At 36.4% G+C, this 23076-nt stretch overlaps 1 protein-coding gene across 1 annotated transcript; it reads left to right on the top strand.

Annotated features, from left to right (window-relative positions):
- The first annotated feature begins 18793 nt into the window (after positions 1-18793).
- On the top strand, positions 18794-22866 carry hey2 (hes-related family bHLH transcription factor with YRPW motif 2). Its single transcript, XM_028797249.2, has 5 exons — positions 18794-19096; positions 19965-20043; positions 20174-20257; positions 20544-20625; positions 21158-22866. Exons 1-5 carry the CDS (start codon positions 19014-19016, stop codon positions 21832-21834), a joined length of 1005 nt encoding a protein of 334 aa, XP_028653082.1. The 5' UTR covers positions 18794-19013; the 3' UTR covers positions 21835-22866.
- The last annotated feature ends 210 nt before the right edge of the window (positions 22867-23076 follow it).

Genomic DNA, 23076 nt, shown 5'->3' on the forward strand with positions numbered 1-23076 from the left:
ATATGACACTGTAAACATGGCAGCACTTGCATCAATCGCTACCCCCCAGTAGATACATGAAAAGAACTTTAGCTTTAGCCTAATTTCAAATAGCCCTCAGTGTAAGGCTTTTGAACTAATTCTTTGTGTTTTGACTTTTTATTTCTCGCACTCTGATTCTGACATCTCAATTTTTTTGCCTTAACAAAGACTACCTGCCTTTATAAGCACAATTTGGGGGGGTTTGCATCTCTTGGGCCTTCATCACCTCACAGTAATACAGAGACTGCTAATCACAGTACAACTGCATTCATCCCCCCAATCTGTTTGAAAAATCTTCATTGCTCAGTTTGCTGGCAGTACATTCAATCTTCAAGAGGCAACAAATTGGACAACCTTGTGCAATATTCTAAATTACATTGTCAGCTGCACAAACTTTTACTTTATATACAAAGGGTGCTTATAAGTAGTTTTATATAACATAAAGTTATGTATAATATACTGTTTATATTACTGTTTACAATACAGGTTGTCTGGCTTACTAGAAGTTGCCATAATTAAAGACAGCATCACACAAGCAAAGTATAGCACACTATCATGGGAGGCCTCTAGACAAGAGATAAAACCACACAAATGGGGAGGCAGTTCATACAAATGCGGGAAACAATATGTATTTTGCTACCAGAAAATTAGAGAGTGGCATTCTACTAGGAAGGTGGCATACTTCCCCAAAACATTTGCACAGATCAGGTTTCCTGACTCTTTAGCTAAAGAGATCCTAGTGTCCTGTCATAATTCAAAATGGTGTTGCCCCTCATTTTAGCTTTGTTATCTGCCTTTATTAGGTTTCCTTTCATTTTTCTTATTTTTTCTTTAATTTTTCCAGATGTAAATTAGTTAATTTCTTCTCACCGTTGTTTGCCCATTTTATCGTTTCATTTTTTAAAATTATTTAATTATTTTAATTAATAGGGAGATATGGCCTTTAATTAGGTCACAGACCTCTGATGCTGTAATCATTTGGAATGCAACTACCTTGTAGGAAATTTGTGTAATGGTGTGAGGAGAAAAAATGACTGATTGACTTTAATTAATCGGTTGATTAATCATTAGTTTTGCCTTTGACCATGCCAGCAATAAATTAAATAATTCCACTTTATTTTCCTTTCCTGTCTTTGTAGGAGTCCTGTTGTTTGACTTATTTCAAGGTAACTGAAGCACACTCGTTGTAAGAAACAGAATAATACAATTTATTGTTAAACACAAGGATTATAGAAATATGATATCATAGAAAATGGGAGTCAAGACACATGAGACAGACAAACATATAAGACAGAAGAGGCTGACTATTTACTGGCTATTTAGAGTTCTAATTTAACTAGGCACAGTGACACATTTTTACAATGCCAAGTCTTCAAGGATGATGTTGTGTTGTAGTTTGTTGCTCTGGGTACAAGTGGAGAACTCTTGTTGTGCTGGAGTGCACTCCTTGTGTTTGTTACATATCCCTTTGTGCATGGAGTAATGAGATGCTGCCTTACTCGTTTTTAGGCTCTTTGCTGTGTCCTCTGCAACTTCATAGGGAAAAGCATTACTCTCCCTCACAACAGTGTAGCCACTGAAGTTTGCTGCTTGAAGTAAAGGGTGCTTCCCAGTTTCCTCAGACTGGGCACAGTCACTGGCACAGAGCTTTGCATGGCAGAGTGTCTCTTAAAGCTAGATCAGGGTGCCCAGCTCCAAGGCTCTATGGAGAGAAGTTTCCAGGCCAAAGAAAGTTTGTGAGATTTTTGCTCTGTAGAGAGTGGGTGGCTTCCCACCCCAAACAGAGTGCTTCATTAGCTTTCAGTTTCCCCAAAGAAAAAAGATTGTCAGCTTTCCGCTCCCCAAAGAGAACAGATGAAATGGTTACAGATGAGTCTGGAAGGAAGATGTAACCTCTTGTGACTGGATGAATGTTACTTCCAGTTACATATCCAGTGCTAGCTTACAGGTGTCTTTTTTGTCCCTCACATTCAGCCAGAGTACAGCTTGTGGTTATAAGTCTAAAATTAACATCCATTTGGGCAAAATTTTGTCTGAACACATCTCTATAGTTGTGATCACCTCTGCAGAAGTGTTCAGCCATTAACGTTACTGTTCACTCAGGAAACAGATGGGGACTGCAGCTGAACGTCTGCATCCCTATTAAATCTGCTATTATAACATGCCTTGTGTGCTACTAAAACCTAGCAAAATGGGCAGTACCCACTTTGTTCTACTCCTGAGAGCTATTTTGGATTGCCTGGTGCCTCAGCCTCATTGCTGTGCCATTTGCTCCAGTAGCAGTGTTCTTTAGCTCCCTTTGTATATCTTTCTGCATCTCCCTTATTTTGAGTTGCCATCTTTTATTCAAGATTGTTTGGTTTTTGAATATTTTATTGATACTGAGGATTCTGATTTTGGATGAAGAATTTTAACTGCTGTTAAAGAAGAGACAAGCAAGCCACAAAAAGAGTTAGGGCAGCCACCTGTATATTGTTTCCTGGATGCAAAAGAGTTAAGTTTTGTGTACAATTGAGTACAGATTTGTGTCCAGAACAGAACTGTCTTGATGAGACAAAGATGGTGGTTTTAAAGGAGAGGACAGGAAGTGATGTCATTAGGGCCGGAAAAGGAAGTGGCGTCCTCAGAACCAGGAGGAATTTCCCGTAATCGGTCTGCAGTGGAAAGAAAGGGTTGTATACTCTGCCACCACCTGGTCTGACATGGAATTACCCTCATTCAGGCTCTTTAACAACGTCCCATGCACACATGTGTGACATTGCCTTGAATTTTTTATTTAATAAATGAATTAAAGATTTGAGTGGGCAAAATGTTTTTGGCAGTATTGGTGTTCTCTGTTTTATACAAATTAAAATAAGTGGAAATTATCCAGTTTTTCCTGTAGGGTGCTAGAAAGCAGACAACCACACAGGTTTTAGGTGTGCATAAACCTTTAGTTGAAAAGAGAGAGAGAAACCAGTGTCAACTGTATTTTCACAGACCCCAAGACACAGTCTCTGATTTAGACCATGTAGCCCTTTTAAAACGTATAAATAGGGACGTGTCTACAGCACACACTAGCTTGTACAGTGTGCAAGGACACCAAACACTGAAAATGAAAAGAAGAAAAATGACTTAAGGGCTGACCCAAAAGTGACACTTGTTGTATGACATTTCATAATTCATTTTTATGACTTTCCCTTCATAATTTTCTTTGCTTTTTTCTGCCTAGTGTGGGAATCTGTACTAAACATTAGATTTTATGTCCAAGACGTATTCTACATTGTGTGGTGTGTGGCCAGCTAAATTTTCCAGCCCTCACCCCCCAGGCCGCCAGATGGAGCTCTCCCAACAGCGTGGACGTTCCCCAAATTCCAGCAGGGCCTCATGGACTTTATAGTTTATATGCACAGCCCTGCTGGATACCTTGGGGACCACCAGGAGTTGCTGTGGGGAGACTGTCGGACTCTTACTTGCCCTATAACCCGGAGGTGCGTCATGATCACGTGACAAGAGGAAACGACGTGCTTCCGGGTTGAAGAAAGGAGCTTTTTATCCGACCCGGAAGTGTTCATGATCACATGGACAGAAGGGAGAAACACTTCCAGGTCAGGGTGTATAAAGGACTCATGGGAAAGCCCAGACACTGAGCTGAGCTGGGAGGAAGGGTGGCAAAGTGTCTGGGAGTGTGGAGGATTGATTATTGTGTGTTTATTGATTTATGAATATTGTGGAGTGGAGGGTGCTTTGTGCACATTATTGTCTAAATAAAAGAAATATTTGGACTTTTACCTGGTGTCTGGAGTCGAGTCAGAGGGTTCAAGAGGACGGCAAGGGCCTCAATCTGTGACAATTGTTAAAAAATATTTGGTACTGTTTCAGTGACCATTTCTGTTTTGAAAACGTGTTGTCATTTTCTGAGTTTTTCTTGTTCCTTTGCCTTGGAAAATAACAGATATATCACTTTGGCAACAGGATAAAAAATCACCACTTTCTTCCAGTCTCTACCAGGAACTGCAGATATACTACCAAACATCAATGCAATTTAAAGCTCCAATTTTTTTCTCTGGTAACAAAATTATTAGTTGTTTCTTAGGCTTCTATCTGTTTAGCATTTTGGGTTTTGGTATCTTACCATTTGAACTTTTGGTCTTGATCTTTGCTCCTGATACCTCTATTTCCAGTCTATCAGCAGCATAGGACTCATTAAATGTAAAGTTAGGATGTGAGTATGGGAAGAGATTCACTGGTGGGAGGAATGTGAAAGGGTTTTGAATGTATGAGAAAAAGACAAATTGTAAGAGAGAGGGGCATGAGATGAAAATGAAGGGTAATTAGTAGTTTCTTCACCTGAAACTGCCCCATCTAGACTTTTACAAGAAAGTCCAGTAAGACAGGAAGGATTTGTTTTAAGATTGCTTCACTTTTGTGTTTGTTAAATTAAACACAATTTTTGTAATATTTCTGCTCCACCTCCAAACAGGGAGTACCAGGAAAGTCACTGGAATCTCAAGTTCTGCTGTCTTTGCAAAAAGGGAACAAAGGTCATGACTGTATTTCTACTCTAAGTCTTTGGTTAATGTAAAATAAACTGAACTGAATTCAAGTAAATGTCACAGAGAAAAAGTCCAAATAAAGATTTTAAGGGAATGACAACAGAACTGCCCTTTTTTGTCATGTGGTCCCAGAGGGGTATAAAAGAGGGCCAGAAAAAAGGAAGGGCAGTTTATTTATGGTGGTGGAAGAAGGTAGAACTCCACCATTGAGGCCACTGTAAGTTGAATACTTGCAATGAGAAAGATCACACCCTATTACCTAGAAATTACTATTGTACTTTTCTCTTGCCAGTTAAGCTTTTATTTTCCTTTACAACCCAATGCAATTAACTGGTAGAAAAGTACAAACTTTTATAAAAGCAGTTGCAGGAATAAAATACCCAGCATATCGGGACATAAACGTTTTCTGTAAGATTGTGTGCTTTGGTTTGCTGGGGGTTCACATATTGTGCATTATTGCATAGATATCCAAATACAAACTGTACACTAAAAGGAATGTATATTTTTTTTAATTTTAGTCCTAATCAAAAGGAAAAAAAATGGGGATTCAATATAGATGAATTTTAATTATAAAGTATAAGACATTTAAGCCTGAATGTAAAAAATTCATTTTTACACATATACTATATGTACTTTTAATTATTGTGAATTATCCATCCATCCATCCATCCATTATCCAACCCACTATATCCTAACTAAAGGGTCATGGGGGTCTGCTGGAGCCAATCCCAGCCACCACAGGGCACACACAGACACACCCACACACCAAGCACACACTAGGGACAATTTAGGATCACCAGTGCACCTAACCTGCATGTCTTTAGACTGTGGGAGGAAACCGGAGTACCTGTAGGAAACCCACGCAGATACGGGGAAGCGAACCCAGGTCTCCTTTCTGCGAGGCAGCAGCGCTACCCACTGATTACTGCAATAATGTATTTAGTAATGGGTTGTATCTCTTTTTTGGATAATGCAAGTAAGAGTAATTTCAGTAGATATATTGTTAACTATTCAACCCAGCTGCTTATATCAATTTTTTTCTAAACTTACTTTTGCATTAAAATGCATATATTATACTGATACACATTGTTCTTTTTTATACACTGATCAACTACCTATTTGTTTTCTTTTGAAAAATTACTTTATTTAGGGAGACAACACTTGGAGTTACAAGAAGGTGCAGTTTATACTAGAGTATATGTCCATGCCCATACTTATGAAACTTCTAACGGATCTTCTAATGATACAACTGTTTAACTTATTTTGTCACTGACACTTGCACAAATTTGTATTTTTCAGTTCATTTTCCCACAGTCTAGTAGGTTATTTATATGTGCATGTCAGCAGAAAAATCTTTAAAGGTCACACAGTGATAAAGACACGTGCTGCTGTTTGACTGCAGGACTCCAAATACACAAAGGACAACTGTTCTCACCATAACTGCAACACTTCAGTGGTAATTAGAGAGCCTCAGGGAAGACAATTGGCAGAGAACTCCCCACCAGACAGTGGCACTGATTTTAAATATTTATATGCATATGTGAGTGTGACTGTAGGTACATGAGCCAACTTTACTGTTACTATAACTATATTAAATATAAATTAAATACTGTTCATAAAATGCTGCAAATATGAACTTTTATTTTTGCTAACAGAAGTGTGTATATGTTGAGATTTTATTTTTGAATGATATTAGCATTCATCAGTAATGTACTGTGAGAGTTAATCAGCCGTATAACAGTACAAGAGTTTTTCTAGTTCTACATGTGTACTATATACACAGTAATTGTGCAGGCTTCTGTAGTATTTTCATCAACAAAACAAAGACCAAGAAAATGGATCTGATAAGTGCCGGTATTCACACTGACAAATTGAGAAAATTACATGGAAAGCTGACAGACTGAAATGTATATCAAATGTATTTTTTTCCCTGATTCACAGAAAGACCGTTGTTTTATTCATATTTCAACTAAGGAAATCTGTCTTCAGGCCAAGGAAAATGCCAAAATACACACGGTGGTTTTAAAGGGCAGTAAATAAGATGTATTATCAAAAATCTAAAACTGGATATATAGAGTGGGTATTTTACTTTCAGTTGATCATTTCAGTCTTCAAAACTCAGTTCAAGACAAGATAATTATATGTACATGTGCCAAAATCCATCAGGCAGGGATAACAATAGACCTTCAGAAAACAAATGCAACAATGGACAGAGATTAAAATGACGGCGGAGTTCAGATTTAGAAATTGAAATTACTGGTTGGCTGTGGCAATCTTTTTGTTTATTGCATTTCCAATTTGTATCACCATTGAATAATGCAGTTATGGAATACCGACATTCGAGCAATTTTTAAAAAAAAATGTATAGCCTTTCCTCAACTGTTCAAGTCACAATGACTGTTTACCTAAAAGGAATACAAAGCAAGCTCATGTTATGACAAACAGAACATTTTTATAATATAATAAACTTATACAAAATACATTTCATTTTAAAGCTTAAGTACTGGCTTCAGCTTTGGCATTAATTGGATAGCAGTGGTTGCTGAAATAGCTCATTCAGTCAGTGCCTCTAGCCGTAATCTGTTTTTAGAGGTGTGCGTGTGAAAGGGGGCGGGGGTTGATAGAGAAGGGTCATTGTGTCATGCACAAAAACCATGTTATTTCCTTTGCCTCTGGTAGGGAGAAGCACTATCTCCCAGGCCTGCTGCCAGTGTGATGGTTCTTTCCCACAGCTCCCTTCACTGCTGTGTAACTCAATCACCGTGTGAGAGCCAACCAGAAACACCAGGAGAGACAGTGCAGGAGTGAGGTTACTCTTTACAAACCACAGCTCCGACTGCTGCTGTTTATAAGGCTATTGTTATTATTGTTTTTGTTTATTGTATTGTGAAATGAGTTAACTTAATGTGCAGGGAGAAAGATCAATAACGCCTTCTTTAGAACCACCAATTAAACCATAACTGTTTTATTTATTTAATATTATAGAATTAATGACAATGCATTTTTGCATATTTTATAAAATTAGAAAAAAAAAATCTGCGGCCACAGCGGCCCTTCAAGACTGAACTTAAGGATCTCTGACATATAGTAAGTGCTAAATTATAACTTATTTAGGTATTTTTATTCCAAGCTGTTGCTACTAGCAAAATCATCAGTTAAATGTGCACATGCTAAGCAAGTGACCTTCAGGACTAACTCTTCAGCTACAATGTATTCAGAAAGTATCTTGACCCTTTCACTTTTTTCATATTCTGCTATGCTACAGCCTTTAGCTTTTGCTTTAGTTTTAGCCTTAGTCATTTTTGCCTGACACCAAACATCACTCAACATTTTAAAAAGAAAACCAAAAACAGAATTGTAAAATTTTTTACTAAAATAAAAAAACTGAAATATCACATTGACACAATTATTCAGACTATTTACTCAGTACTTAGGTGTAGCCCTTTTCGTCTGGAATATTCTTGAATATGATATGACATGCTTCGCGCACATGGATTTGGGGATTTTCAGGCATTCTTCTGTGCAGATCTTCTTAAGCTCTGCCAGGCTGGAGAGAGACCATTTGTGAACAGTTATTTTCATGTGTCTCTAGAGATGTTTGGTTGGGTTCAAGTCCGGACTATGCCTTGCCGACTCTAGGGCATCCTCAGAGTTGTCTTTAAGCAGTTCTTGTGTTCTCTTTGCTTTGTTCCTAGGGTCATTATCCTATTGGAAGGTGAACCTTTGGCACAATCTAAAGTCCAGAGCACTCTGTAGTAGGTTTTTATTTAGGATATCTTTGTGCTTTGCTTTGTTCAGCTTTCCCTCAAAAACACCTATTCAACAAGTCCCTAGCAATGAAAAACAACCCCACAACATGATGCTTCACTGTTGGATTGGTATTGCACAGGTGATGAGCAATATCTGCTTTTCCTCAGACATGATGCTAATCTTGGTTTTATCACACCAAAGAATTTTGTTTCTCGTAGTCTTAGAGTCCATTAGGTGTCTTTTTGAAAACTCCAGGCAGGCTTCCATTTGTTTTTTAATGAGGAGAGGCTTCAGCCCACCACTCTGTCATAAGACACAGATCGGTGGAGGGTTTTAGTAATGGTTGTCTTTCTGGAATTTTTGCCCACACAGGTTCTTTGGAGCTCAGGCAGAGTGGCCATTGGGTTCTTTGTCACCTCCCTTTTACCATGGCCCCTTTCCCATGATTACGTAATTTGGCCAGGTGGCCTGTCATAGTAAAGGGTCTGAATACCTGTGTCAGTGAGATATTTCATTTTTTTATTTGTAATAAATTTGCAAAAAGTTTTTAAAAGTTTGTTTTCTTTTTTTCTTTCTATTATATTGATAGTTGCTTGATGTGGAGAAAAATAAATTTAAATGATTTTAGCACAAGGCTGTAAGATGGCATAATGTGAACAAAGTGAAGGGGTCTAAAAACTTTCTGAATCCACTGTTGTTGGAAAAGCCCAAATATTGAGTGATATGGACCTGAATGTGAACATAGATATTCCTTGTAAAGGACCATTTAATAACTCACTAAATAGAGAATAACATGGTATATGTGAAAAAGGAAGTAAACACCATGGATTACAAATAAGCAAATTATCACTCTTCATAAAAAATAATAATAAATAATTAGTAACTAGTAACTTACTAGAAAAAAAAAAATTTCTGTCAGGATGTGTGATGTAGGGTCTACGGGAGTAGACTGTAAACCAGAATATTACTGTTCAATTCCTGGCTCCTTGTATGGCCCTAAAAAGTCATTTTTACCTAGATGTTCTCCAAATGTACAAAATACATATAAGCACTTGTAATGTGCCATTAACAAGTATGCTGCCTAGGTAGAAGCACTTCCCAAATGTATAATTAGAATTTAAAATGACATTTATAAACATAGTTAATCCAATTAAGGGTTACAGAGGAATGTAACTTATCTTGAAAGCACTGGCCACAAGCTAGCAATGAATCCTGGACATAGTACTAGACAATTACAAAGGTCTTTTGTGTGCATAGATCCAATATCTAACATGCATATCTTTCAGGATGTGGGAGGAACATTAAAATACTAAGAATGAACCCATATAGACACAGGGAAAATAAGCAAACTCCACAGAAAGCACAACTGGGTAGCACCAACCATTGGGCAGCACTTTAAGAGTAAATGTTTATTCTTTGGGGCATATCACTGGCATAAGCAAAGTAAGGTCCATATCTCTCTCTCTCTCAATACTTACATGATTGCTTACATAATATGTTCACCTAAAAATATAATTAGTACAACCAAAGAAACCGAAGTAATCATTTATTACATTTGTTTGGCATGCTTGAATATATGAGTACCTGTAGAATTATAATATGATAAAAAAATTTAACAAATTTGCCAAACTCTTTTCTTCTCTAATTTTTACATTTTATCTTAAAAAAAAAAGTTTTGAAAAGTATACTTTTATTTTTCTAAATGCTAACACTCTTCCTTCCTCAAACACATGGCCTTTCTGACATTGAACCCTGCTTTTTTGCAACAAGATCTTAATGGGGCTCATTACTGTTTTTGCTGAAAGTGGAATATCTACATTTTAATATCTGTAAAGGTCTGTTTCCCCAATGTCTTGATGATTCCATCTTATAAATTATAAACACAAGTTTAAAAGGGTTGGGTTGTAAAATTAGTCTTAAGTAAAAGGTATAAAAAGTCCTTTACTTGGGTAAGTTCACATATGTGATCTCTAGGTTCTTATAGTGATATCCAACTATTTTACCTTATACAAAAACATACTGTATATTTTGACATATTTAACGTCCATCCATCCATCCATCCATCCATCCATCCATCCATCCATCCATCCAATCTTCCATTTTCCAACCCGCTAAATCCGAACACAGGGTCACGGGGGTCTGCTGGAGCCAATCCCAGCCAACGCTGGGCGCAAGGCAGGAAACAAACCCCGGTCAGGGCGCCAGCCCACCGCAGGGCACGCACACACACACACACACCAAGCACACACTAGGGACAATTTAGGATCGTCAATGCACCTAACCTGAAAGTCTTTGGACTGTGGGAGGAAACCGGAGCACCCATAGTTAACGTATCTCTATAAAAACCCATTCAAAATCAGGTATCAACATTCATCTTATATAATTTACTTTATAAGTGCACTGTGCCCCTTCTCTTGGATGCAGTAGACTTTGAGTATTGGCATAACTTTCTCTCATATAATATTTCAGTGGCTTCACTGTTTACATATTGAATTATATATACTGCACATTAATGTAAGACTTCCAATGAAGGCAAGATATTTAAAAAAAGGGTTGCATAATCACTTCAAGCAAGCAAGATAAGAAGACAGTTATAGAAAATGTGAGCTGATAAGAAAATAGTAATTGATTTTAAAGCTTCTCCCATTCTTTAAAAAACATTTTTGTAAACATATTGTTGGCACAGATACAGTATTACTACCACTGTAAATCAGCGCAGATTTAGAACACTTTAGGTCTTTATGAAAATGAGCACTTTCAACAAAAAAGGGAATTTATTAATAATTCGAATAATAAATGTTAAAAGGGACATAGTTCCATGTTATAATGTGACCACATATAAAAAAGATGTTCTAAATATACAAAATTATGTCATGTAAAATGAATCTCAAATTTAGAATTTGTAATTGCACTGTAAATTAAAAAATATGAAATATTTCTTAAAAATAATATGTTCTCCAAATAAAGTTGTTTTTCTCCATATATAGGTAGGGTTTAAAACCTGAGGCAAAAATATGAGAATGCTAAGGAAATTCCACAGACCACCAAAGGCAATGCTCTTACAACCTATCTATTCATCTATTTCAAAGCATGTGGAAAGTTAGAAATTATGCTAGTTCAGATTATAACTTTTGGCTCAAAATAAAAAAAATAAACTTAGACTTTGAAAGGGCATGTTATTAATCAATAATTATTATAATTAGAATTTAAACGCGTACTTATTTATTAAGGTCCAGTTAAGAATCCTCTTGTGCTTACAGACTATGTGTTGTTTATATAGTCCCTTATTCCTAGAATAATGAATAATTTCTGCATAAAGTGGGTTTGTTGACACAAGTTAGGGCATCTTCAAGATCCTCAGCTAAACTAATTTTGGCTATTATTAAACAAATTGAGGAGGATCATTCTACTCCTTTACTAACCGACTACCACATACAGTAAATAGAGTACATCTACAGAAATAAAAAAATGTTGAGAAATCTTAATTTGGTATTGTGGAATGTAGAAGTACAAAACTATGTAAAACAGCTATAAAATACTGATACATCTTCAGCTGTCCATTCCTTAAAAAATCCTGAAACTCATATGATTAAAATATGTTTTAGCATTCTGTATAACTAATCTTTTCCTTAATTACTCTTTATTTTTATTAAAGTTTTCTACATTTTATTTTGATGAATGGGGATATAATTCCAATCAACATTAATTTAAAGACCAATCATTTTTTTATTCCAAACATCTTTCTAACTGTAACAACAAATCATGTTTACAAGAATTATATCCATAGAAATAAATATGACCATACTTTTTATATGTTCAATATCTGAGAATGTAATAGGCTGCAAGGGTACTTTGTTTCATTTGTTTGCCCTGTATTTGATAACTGCTAAAATATATCATTATGTAAGACTATTTAAAATCATTTGTAAGTTTAAAACATTAGAATCAAAGCAGATGTTTAAAAAGTAGGCCAAAGAAAATAAGATTACGAAATGAAAAAGGGATGTTGTCATTGCATAGATAATGAGTACTTTTAAAAAACTAGTGAAAGACTTAAGCATAGAAAATGTATTCTAATATTTCAGATAGATAGATAGATAGATAGATAGATAGATAGATAGATAGATAGATAGATAGATAGATAGATAGATAGATAGATAGATAGATAGATAGATAGATAGATAGATAGATAGATCGATCGATCAAAAGCTTTGGTAAAAAAAAATCAGCAATTACATGTTTCATCCACAAACCTTAGGAATAAACTACATAAAAATAACCTGAAACATTTACTGTACAAAAATAATAATCAATAAACTAAATATTAACTGTATATTAACTTATTTTCATATTTCCTTTAATATATTACAAAACAATCTATTTGTCTGAAACCAGAAGTACATTTTCATTTTTCTTTTTAAGCATAGTACTACCAATAGTAGCCTGAGATAATTGCACTTACGGGTAATGATTTTTAAAATTGATTTACATTATATCCTGACCATGGTGGTAACCATTTTACATTTGTGTTTTAAATCAATGCCAATTCACTTTCAAGTTCATTTCATGTTTCAATGGTTTACTGTAATTTTAATTGTTATATAATGTACTTTGTTAAGATGTGTGCAGCTTTCATCGGGGGCACACCAGATGAAAGCTACACAGCTGACATTTTGCCTTCATTTCATATTTTCAGAGTGAGAATGACCCTTACATTTTTCCTTTTGCAGACACATGCTGATGCACCATTCACTAATTCTTTGTATAATGAAATGTTGCTTTATGTTGTATTCGTGATAGTCTTTTGACATGGTTCTTATTCTAGAAGTATTTATCTAAAATAAAAATTGCTTGATAAATAAAAATGAGTTCAAATAAATTATTTCAAATATAAAACATGTTATTAAAGTACTATTTCATCCACAATTCTGGTCAAAGGCTTTTTGGCCACAGCAGTAACATCACTTACAACTATAGATAACTTTGCAGTTACTGCAGCAGGCAGAATCCTTCACTACAAAGTCTATAACTCAGCAACTTATTCAGGCTCTCCTGGGCAGATCTTCTGCTACCAGGATAGATACATTTGTGAAAAACTAAACATAAAACTCATCAAGATGAGCTCTAATGCATTTGTCATCACAACATGAAAGGTCTGATCCATTGTTTGGTGGATTTGTCATCCCATGGGAACCACGTTTGTTTTTCTTGGGTAATTTCTGTTCCATGTGGATGACAGTTGTCATAGGTTCCCAACCCCCATTTTCTAAAGCCCGGGTATATTTCAAAGGTCATACTAGGGGTAATGGACTGTGAAACCTTTAGGTGTCCTTTCACATTTACAAAATTCCCAGGAAAACACAACAAACACCTCATGAAAACAAACAGACCTCATGTAGAAAGGCATAGTGACCAGCACCCTGAGAGGCTTCTATGACTTCACTTTGACATGCTTCTTTACATGCAGCTTTCTATATCTATGCATTTTTCTTTTGTTTTTATTAGCAAGTTTGTTGTGTTTTGCTTCTTGACTAATTTGCCTAGTGTCAAACATTTAGAGTTCATGTTAATCATTCATGACATGCTGTGGAAAGCAACACTAGAAGCAATTCTATTTGTTACAGAGGACAAACCAACAAAATGACAAAAGCTAGCATTGTGTCAAGGTGGTGAAGCCTGTAGTACTATTAGCACTAATAATAATAACAATATTAATATAATTGATTACTAAAAGAATGGCATCTACAAACCAAGAGATTTTTTAGGAATGCTAGTGTTTTGTTAAACACATTATGATGTTACACTTGAACTGAGATTTATATTTCTGCAAAAAAAGGTAGTCAGGTAGGACACAGGAAAGAAAAATAAACTTTTGGAGTTACAGCCTTTAATTTTCTTCTGAAAGTCATTCTAAAAACAAAGGTTGTTATTACTTTTATTTTAACTCAGTTATACATGTTTTTTTATATTTCAGATTTTACTAAACCTTACATTTATACCCATTTTAGGTTAAACAAACCCTTTCCCAGTGACAAGTGCAAAACTTGCCATTTATGAGATGCTAGTCTGTCGAAGGGAATAATCAGCAGCATACAAGCATGCAACAGCAATTTACGTTTGCTAGCCAGATTTTTGAACAGTCGCATAACCTATACTGTCAAGTGGAAGTCCATGCTAACAATGGGAGACTATGCAAATTTGCATAAAGAAGTAAATGAGTGCATAAGCATTATAAGGAGGCACAACAAGCCTTTTTATAAAAAACTTACAGTATATGGTGAGTAAAGTAGCCAAGAATGATACTCCAGTGCAGTAAAAAATATATAGTAAAGGAATCAAATCAATCAGAATTAAGGAATATTTGTCAGTTGGTTTAACTTACTAGTATTAACATCTTCATTTATCGTGGCAGGTTACTAAATATCCATCCATCCATTTTCCAACCCGCTAAATCCAAACACAGGGTCATGGGGGTCTGCTGGAGCCAATCCCAGACAACACAGTGCAGGAACCAATCCCGGGCAGGGTGCCAACCCACCACAGGGCACACACAAACACACCAGGGCCAATTTAGAATTGCCAATCCACCTAACCAGCATGTCTTTGGACTGTGGAAGGAAACCCACGCAGACACGGGGAGAACATGCAAACTCCACACAGGGAGGACCTGGGAAGCGAACCCAGGTCCCCAGGTCTCCCAACTGCAAGGCAGCAGCGCTACCCACTGCGCCACCCCATTACTAAATATTTAATCTTAAAATGATACCTGTGTATAGTCTTGCTGTCTTAAAAATAAAGTGGTTCTTCAGAAGGATGTCACTAGGGACCAATTTTACGTTCCTAAAAGAGCCACCCACATGGGGATTCCAAAAAAATATCTACATCTGTAACAGGCTCCATACAGTAAATAACCAGATATAACAGTGGGTCATGATTTTAAAAGGGCTCTTGCAAATCACAATAATATTGGCTATGTCCATGGTTTTCTTAATCTGCTAGTGTCCTTCTAGGTTGCCTACCATACATTAAATATTTCATTTTTTTCCTACATATTAGAAAGTTTCTCAAAGCACAAAAAAACAACTTCATAGTCCAAAAACCCTTGACTGAATGAAATGGTTCCTTGTCAAGCAATAGTTCTAGGAGGAGCCACATAACCCTGGCAAGAACAAAAAAATGCCATTAAAGAACTATTACCTTTAAGAGTGCAGGATGCAGTATATTTATTGTGCCTAACATCTACTAAGCACACCTATGGAAACTGAATGTATTAAACGGGGGCCAGTGTGCGTGGTTAGCACTGAACTTAAAGCCCTAGAAATTTGAAATTAGGTTAGAAAATAAAATACACTAAAGAAAGAAAGAAAGAAAGAAAGAAAGAAAGAAAGAAAGAAAGAAAGAAAGAAAGAAAGAAAGAAAGAAGGCGAAATTGTTACACGGCACAGTATCTACTTTGGTAGACGTTTCTCAGTCCTTTTTCACTAACTAAAATCTAAAATCAATTCCTTCCTTCAATTATACTGCACGGCGTTTTTTTTTCATTACACTGCAACAACACACTGAGAAAACAAATGCCACAGAATCGTCTTTGTATTGGTGCTTAGCTTATGAAGAACGAACTGTATACTTATATACCGTTACGACACCACAGAATGTTTATTAAAAAAGAGAATAATGCGGCTTGCCCAAGTTGCCGAGGCTTAAATTGCCTTTTCCAGTAATTAAAGACGAGAAGCAGAAAATGTATTCAGGGGCCGATTGTGGAGTGCTCGTGTGAAATTCCTACTTTTCGGACCGTTTAAATTACAAGGCAGGTAACGATAAAAGGTGTCAGATTTCTGTTCACACAGGCTTGTCCTACCCTCTGGCGCAGCCGAGACAAAACCACTTTTATTTGCAAATTTAGCTGCTTGTGACCGACGGAGGTCCAGTTAAACAGCGACGCCGAGGCCAATACCTGCGGGCGGTTCTTGGCGCTAGCATTCGCGCTCCTGCACCTGTTCGGGACAGCGGCCTGCGCCCGGACACACTTTGTCCTCGAGACAGCTGTCACGAACGCGTTCGGCTGCGTGCGCACTCGCTGCGCGCGCGCTCGCGTGAATGTCTGACTGAGCCTACCTGTCAAGCCTAAAGGCGTTCGAATAAAGTCAGACCGAACGGATTAAAACCAAAAGGGCAAAGCCTTGTAAAAATGACGTTTGTGTGTAATTGTCATCAGAAAACGGCGTTAGGGAACGATAGCTGCGTTTATTTAGCCCATTGACCTTTAGTTTCAGTATAGCGCCATTAAGTTCATATACATAAACAATAAAATAAGAAAGAGCAAAGATAACTTTGAACCGTTCATTTTAAAATTTAAAAGCATGTACCAAAAGGCGCTACACTAATTCAAAGGAACAACAAAGCTTCGTATATTGAAGTTATAACTAAATAAAAGTAAGTAAAACAATGAGCTATTCATTTATTAATACAATTCGCTGTAGTAACTTTTCGCTTTCGTATTATTTACTGATATAATTAATTGCGTTAATTATTATTTTTCCTTCTTTTTGTGATTTTTTTAAACAAATTTATTTGAAGATTTATTGCTAGTGCCGTGAGGCAATAATTACAATAATGATTGCATTAGAAATAAGCATACTGATACTGTAATCTTTCTAAGACGAAGAAATGCGTTTAATTACTTATTTCAATGAATACGTACAGTGAGTTCAATAATAATCCTTATATATTTTTTACTTTAGTTCTAGCTAATATACATTTATGTTCCTTTTTCTTCTTTTTTTCTTTACTATATCTAAAATTAATTCCAGCATTCCCATGCCGGGGATGTGCACAAGCATAAGTTTGGTAAATAATATTTATATGAGTTTAATTTTTTATATATATATATAATATATAGCAAAGTATAACACAGTAATTAACGTGTCTACCAAATAATGAAAATAAGTTTAGTCAAAAGGTATTCCGGAAAATTAATTCAATTCATTTTTCAGATGATGATGACGATGTTCAGGTTGCAGCCTGCTCACTTTCTGTGTGAGTTTTACACGTTCTCCTCGTGTTATCTTCGGGTTTCTCCTGTTAACTCGAGTTTTCAAAACCTGTTAGATGATAGGAAAATGGACCGGTCTAAGTGAATGCGAAACGGGCAGAGACAAGAGTGATGTCCCGATTTAAGCTGATTTCTGCCCTTCTCCTTATATTAATTGTGTTCTGTTTTGGGTGTTGCAAGTGTGCCACCCGCTCCAGTGTTCATTCCAGGTATAGGCATCGGGTCTTCGAAATCGTAAAATTGATAAGCAGAAGATCATGAGATGGAGGGTTTAGAAAAGGAACTATTAATAATTACTGTATATGATCATATCGGCAGAATAGGACTCTACCCAGCCACACTGTATTAAAGCATGCTGACTTTGAACATGAATGAACGAATCAATGAAAATATTATTTTGCTCAGCCTTGGTGTAATTTCAAGTTTAAGTAGAAGTTTTAACTTTTATTTGCATATTTACTTGATAATAATGTGATTTAAAATGTATATTTTAGTTTTGTTTAGAGTTTTTTGGGGTGCACTTTTCGAGTACGATGGAGGCCATAGTACAAATCATCAACCCAGATTTATCAAATTCTGTGCTTTGTGTAATATTTAATGTAATATGTATTTGTTATTAAAATAAAAAAATGCAAAATAAGTACAGAAATACTTCTTATATTCCGAGAATGTTAATACTGCTCGTAACGACGAAGTCTGCGATGACTTATTCCACTGATACTTTTTAATGCATAATTGTATTGATATGATTTACTTTTTTACTTTTTATGTAAATATTTTTAAAAAATTATCTGTTAATGCATGCCTTTTTAAAAATAGTTTAAAAATTAATGCTCATGATTTCTATCTATCTATCTATCTATCTATCTATCTATCTATCTATCTATCTATCTATCTATCTATCTATCTATGTGCATAAATATATAAAAATATACCTCTCAAGGGTATACTGTATATTCTTTGAATTTCTGAGAATGAAAAGTCGTCTTAGTAACACAAGATACTTGACAGATATTAGCGCTTTAAGCTCTCATTCATTCGAAGATCTGGTTTCATATTAGGTGCTTGATTTTTTTCGGTATCCAGTAAACACAAACAAAAAGACTGTTCATCCCGAACATCCCAAAGATCTAAGTAAGGCCAGTGAGTTGGACGTGTGTATATTTCGGGCGTTTCTAAGTGCTTTTGCTCCGGGACAGCGGGCGATTTATGCTGCAGTAAAATGTGACAAGAGTGCGATTGATCGATCGTAAACGAGCCCCTGGCCCTTTAAGAACTTGCGCGCAGTCCGGAGGTTTCCCACGCTTTGGGAGACCCACGAGTGTTTGGCAGGCGCACTTAAAACAGATCCCAGCCAATCGCACACGAAGATTGATGTGAACAGCGCCGAATCTAAAGGCAATTTTATCTTCTTTGAGAGGTGGACTCGCTTTTTGTGGGCGTCCACTCTTACGGGTAGGGGAGGGCATAGCCGGTTTGAGGCTCGACTGCTGCGTGAGAAACAAGTTCACAAAGATTTGTCAAGTCTTCTGGGAACTTCTGTGAGCTTACCAACCCGCGCCATAGCTCCTGGCCTCTAATTTATTGGATCTTTTTATATACGCATACATACATATTATACATACTGAATCCTGTTTGCACGATTTTCAACGATGAAGAGGCCATGTGAAGATACTACCTCAGACAGCGATATGGATGAAACTATAGATGTAGGAAGTGAAAATAATTATTCGGGGTGAGTGTTGAAAGACGCACGTTATTATTCTGTGAAAGTAATTATTTATTTAGGAATGTAAAGGCAACACTGTGCACATGGCAAGACACGGTTGTGGTGTGAACAATCATCATCAAGTCGTAAACTCCAGAGGTTTGAAGTGAGAAAATCTGCGCACTCAACAGAGCATGTGGCTGTCACTCGGACTCTCCAGCGCAGATCACCCGGCTCAAACACATGCACGTTAATTGTACAGTTCATAGACTCCAACATTCAGAAAGCTGCCCACAAAACATTATCGATCACAGTCTGCAACAATATTAGCCTGTCATTAGTGGTTATTAAATTCGTTGGTCAGAACGTTGGAAGCTATTCTGCACTTTTTTTGAATTTGCGCTCTGCTCATACTTTGGTCTTGAAATAAATACACTACTGTTTGTGAGTTACCAGACCGTGAGACAGTGCTGATATGTCACACTTGCTCTTTGCTAACATTACGCATTACCCTGTTAATCTGCTTTGATATATTTCTTCTTTTTTGTTTATTTTTTTAAAATAGATAGTATGCCTATTTAACTTTCCAAGTCAAATTCAAGGGACCAGAAAATAAGGCAAAGGTTAAATGTTTGATAAGGTTAAACAAAACCTGAAAGTTTGAAAATATTTTCATAATATACTTTACTCTGTAGAGATGTGAAAAAAGAGAAGCTGATCATTTTGTTTCTTTCCTCTTTTCTGAAGAAGACATATTCATTAATATATCCTAACAATTTTTTACAGCTTTTGTGTACACTTAGGCTTCTTGCTTTTATTTCGTTTTATTTTAAAGTTTCAGAAATATTACATTTAATTGCTTACATTTTTTTATTTATTTTATTTTGTTTTATAGACAAAGCAACAGCTCTTTGATGAGATCTAACTCTCCCACAACCACGTCCCAAGTGATGGCAAGAAAAAAACGTAGAGGGGTACGCCATTTTAGTTAATTTTAAACTAATGGTACTTGTTAAGAAGCTTTTTGTTTGTTTGTTTGTTTTTTTGTTTGTAAAAATGTGGCCAAAACAATTATAGACTAAAAATGACTTTGAAATATTGTAGATTATTGAAAAAAGGAGAAGAGATCGTATTAATAACAGCTTATCAGAGCTGCGTCGGCTGGTTCCCACTGCCTTTGAAAAGCAGGTTGGTGTTTTTTATAATATGTTTATTTTTTCTACACATTATTTTTATATTACGAGCTAATTCACGTACTATAACATTGTTATAGGTGTGGAGTACTTTTGACATTAATATTGAATGTTCATAAAAATATGTTATACCGTTCCAAGTTTATCTTTATTATTTAAAGAGCAAAAGTATTACTATTCAGTATGGAAAACTATAAAACAACAGTTGTAGCATATTCTTTACCAAAGATTTACTTAAATCGTGTTTCATTTTTTCTCTTTATGTATTATTTTATCCCCAGGGATCTGCCAAATTAGAAAAAGCGGAAATCTTACAAATGACAGTGGATCATCTGAAGATGCTTCAGGCAACAGGAGGTAAAGGTAAGGTTTTAATTGACTGGGTTTTTTTTTTTTTTTTTTGGAGTGAAATCTGAGCAAACAGCCCTTTGACAAGATTAAAGGAGTGGAAATCAATGCTAATGGCAGGATTGAACTCGTGGGAAAGCACTGCTGGGACAAAAGAAGCACTTGACCCTGGGCTTGTGTTTGCTTTCATAACTCTGTGGGAGTAAAAAAGGGTTCATTGACAGACAGCCTGGTAGCTGACTTGTTTGGGGCTCCCCAGGAAGGCGTAAGTGTGTGAAGGGAGGCCAAACAAATACAAACACTTAAATAAATCTGTTGACTTTGGGTGAGGAAGTGTAAAGCATAGGCTGCAGCAGCATTAAGAAATCCCAAAACCAACATGAAGTTAGGTGACTTTGTACTAAATTACCACCCATCAACAATGCAGATGTGTATTTATATCTCTTCTCTGTGAAGTAAATACTTTCATGTTTGTGCATATCTTTTCTGAATGTATGCTTAATTTATTCTGAACCATTTTTAATTTTATGATATTGAATGCCTGCAGGATACTTTGATGCCCACTCCTTGGCTATGGATTTCATGAGCATTGGCTTTCGAGAGTGTCTCACTGAGGTTGCCCGGTATCTAAGCTCTGTAGAAGGGCTGGACACATCTGATCCTTTAAGAGTTCGCCTGGTTTCCCACCTGAGTACCTGTGCCTCTCAGCGAGAAGCTGCAGCAATGACATCAATGGCTCATCACCATCATCCTCTACACCCTCACCACTGGACTGCTGCTTTTCATCACCTCCCCACAGCACTTCTACAGCAGAATGGACTCCCTTCAACAGAAAGCAGCAGCAGTCGCCTCACAGAAGTTCCTCCACACGGCTCAGCATTACTCACAGCTACCTTTGCCCACACTGACTCTGCGCTCAGAGCGCCCTCTGCTGGAAGCGTTGCGCCTTGCATCCCTCCACTTTCTACCTCCCTCCTTTCACTGTCGGCCACTGTACATGCTGCAGCCGCCGCTGCGGCATCCGCTGCGGCCCAGAGTTTTCCTTTGTCATTTTCAGGAGCATTTCCTGTGTTGGCTCCTAATGCTGCTGCAGCATCAGCCACCACTGTGACTGTCAGTCCTTCACTTTCAGTGTCATCTGTCTCAAACTCACAGCAAAATAATGGCAGTAATGGAAGCAGTAAGCCATATCGGCCTTGGGGAACAGAAGTTGGAGCATTTTAACATTTTTATGTGTATTTTACCAAGCCTTAACTGCACAGTGGAAACTTGAACTAATACACAGTTCATTGGTATAGGTCAGCTCATTTAACAGGAGACTGTCTTCCTTTAGCACAACAGAGAAATGCAGTCAAAAATAATGTCCCAGATACCACTTCCAGTGCCTTTAATATTTTGGATTAAAGTTTGAGAATTCTGAGGAGAAGAAAAAGAAAAAAAAACTTTTCTTCAGGAAATAAATTACCAATTTTTTCTAAAAGTTGCAATTACCTCTTAAGTTTTTAACAGGAGAAGTGCCTATGAGTCTAATTTGCAACATCAGAACTTTTTGGATTAGTGGTGCTGGGCCTTCCAGACACTTGCAAGTAAATGTTATTTTTTACTAGAAAATGCTATAAGGAAAATTATTTTTTTAATTAAATTAACTGCAAACCACTACAGCAAGAACTGTTTGTGTGCCTTTTTATTTTGCAAAGAAACCATTGCAACAATCTCCGAACTTTTCTTTGGCAAAATTGTTAATCGACGCCACAAGCTTAAAAAGTCACAGTAGCCTGGACACCTCTTTTAGTAATCAAAGAACCCAATTCTTAATCTGTTTGTGTTTGTGAAATCAGAAAAATGGTAGTGTTTCATACTTAACCAAAAAATAATGTTTTACTTTTTAAGATAATCAGTTTTTCGCATTCCTGACTTTGTGCAAAGTGCATCAGTTAAGTAACTTGTAAATATGCAATTAGAGGGAAAACAAAGGCTAGAAAAGAAAAAATATATAAAAAATAGAAGATTGCTTTCATTATTAATGCACTTATTTCTCTGCTGTGTGGAGAGAGCATTGAACTGATAAAGCCAGATTTAGAATTTCTTTGTAAGAAAAGACGATAAAAGGAATCTTAAATAATTCTTGTTAAAAAAAATGTACATTTTATTGCTTTGTTTTCTTTACCCGTTGCTCTGCGGTGTAACCCTTTTTCTATGCAAAAAAGTCTGAATTTCAATTCATAAAACAAAAAAGATACATTGGGAGTACAGAAACTTGTTTTTCCTTCTTTCATTAATTGGAAAATTTAATTTAAAAATTTGAGGAATGGTATAAATAATTGAAAAGCTTCAGTGTACTAAGAGTGGAAAGTATGTATGGTTACCCCTAGAGATTTCATAGATGTTTATTCTTTACATGGGCTGTTGTAAGGTGGCTCCGTGTTCAATCAGGCAGCACTGCCACCCTGGAGCTGGTGGACCCTG

This window comes from Erpetoichthys calabaricus, chromosome 3 (genome assembly GCF_900747795.2).
Source record: "Erpetoichthys calabaricus chromosome 3, fErpCal1.3, whole genome shotgun sequence".
Lineage (NCBI taxonomy): Eukaryota > Metazoa > Chordata > Cladistia > Polypteriformes > Polypteridae > Erpetoichthys > Erpetoichthys calabaricus.

Bases quoted from the DNA above. Each gene is read 5' to 3' on its own strand.
- hey2 (XM_028797249.2), top strand. From the start codon at position 19,014: ATGAAGAGGCCATGTGAAGATACTACCTCAGACAGCGATATGGATGAA. The intron at 20,044-20,173 runs GTACGCCATTTT...GAAATATTGTAG, and splicing joins CAAGAAAAAAACGTAGAGGG to ATTATTGAAAAAAGGAGAAG. The intron at 20,626-21,157 runs GTAAGGTTTTAA...GAATGCCTGCAG, and splicing joins TCAGGCAACAGGAGGTAAAG to GATACTTTGATGCCCACTCC.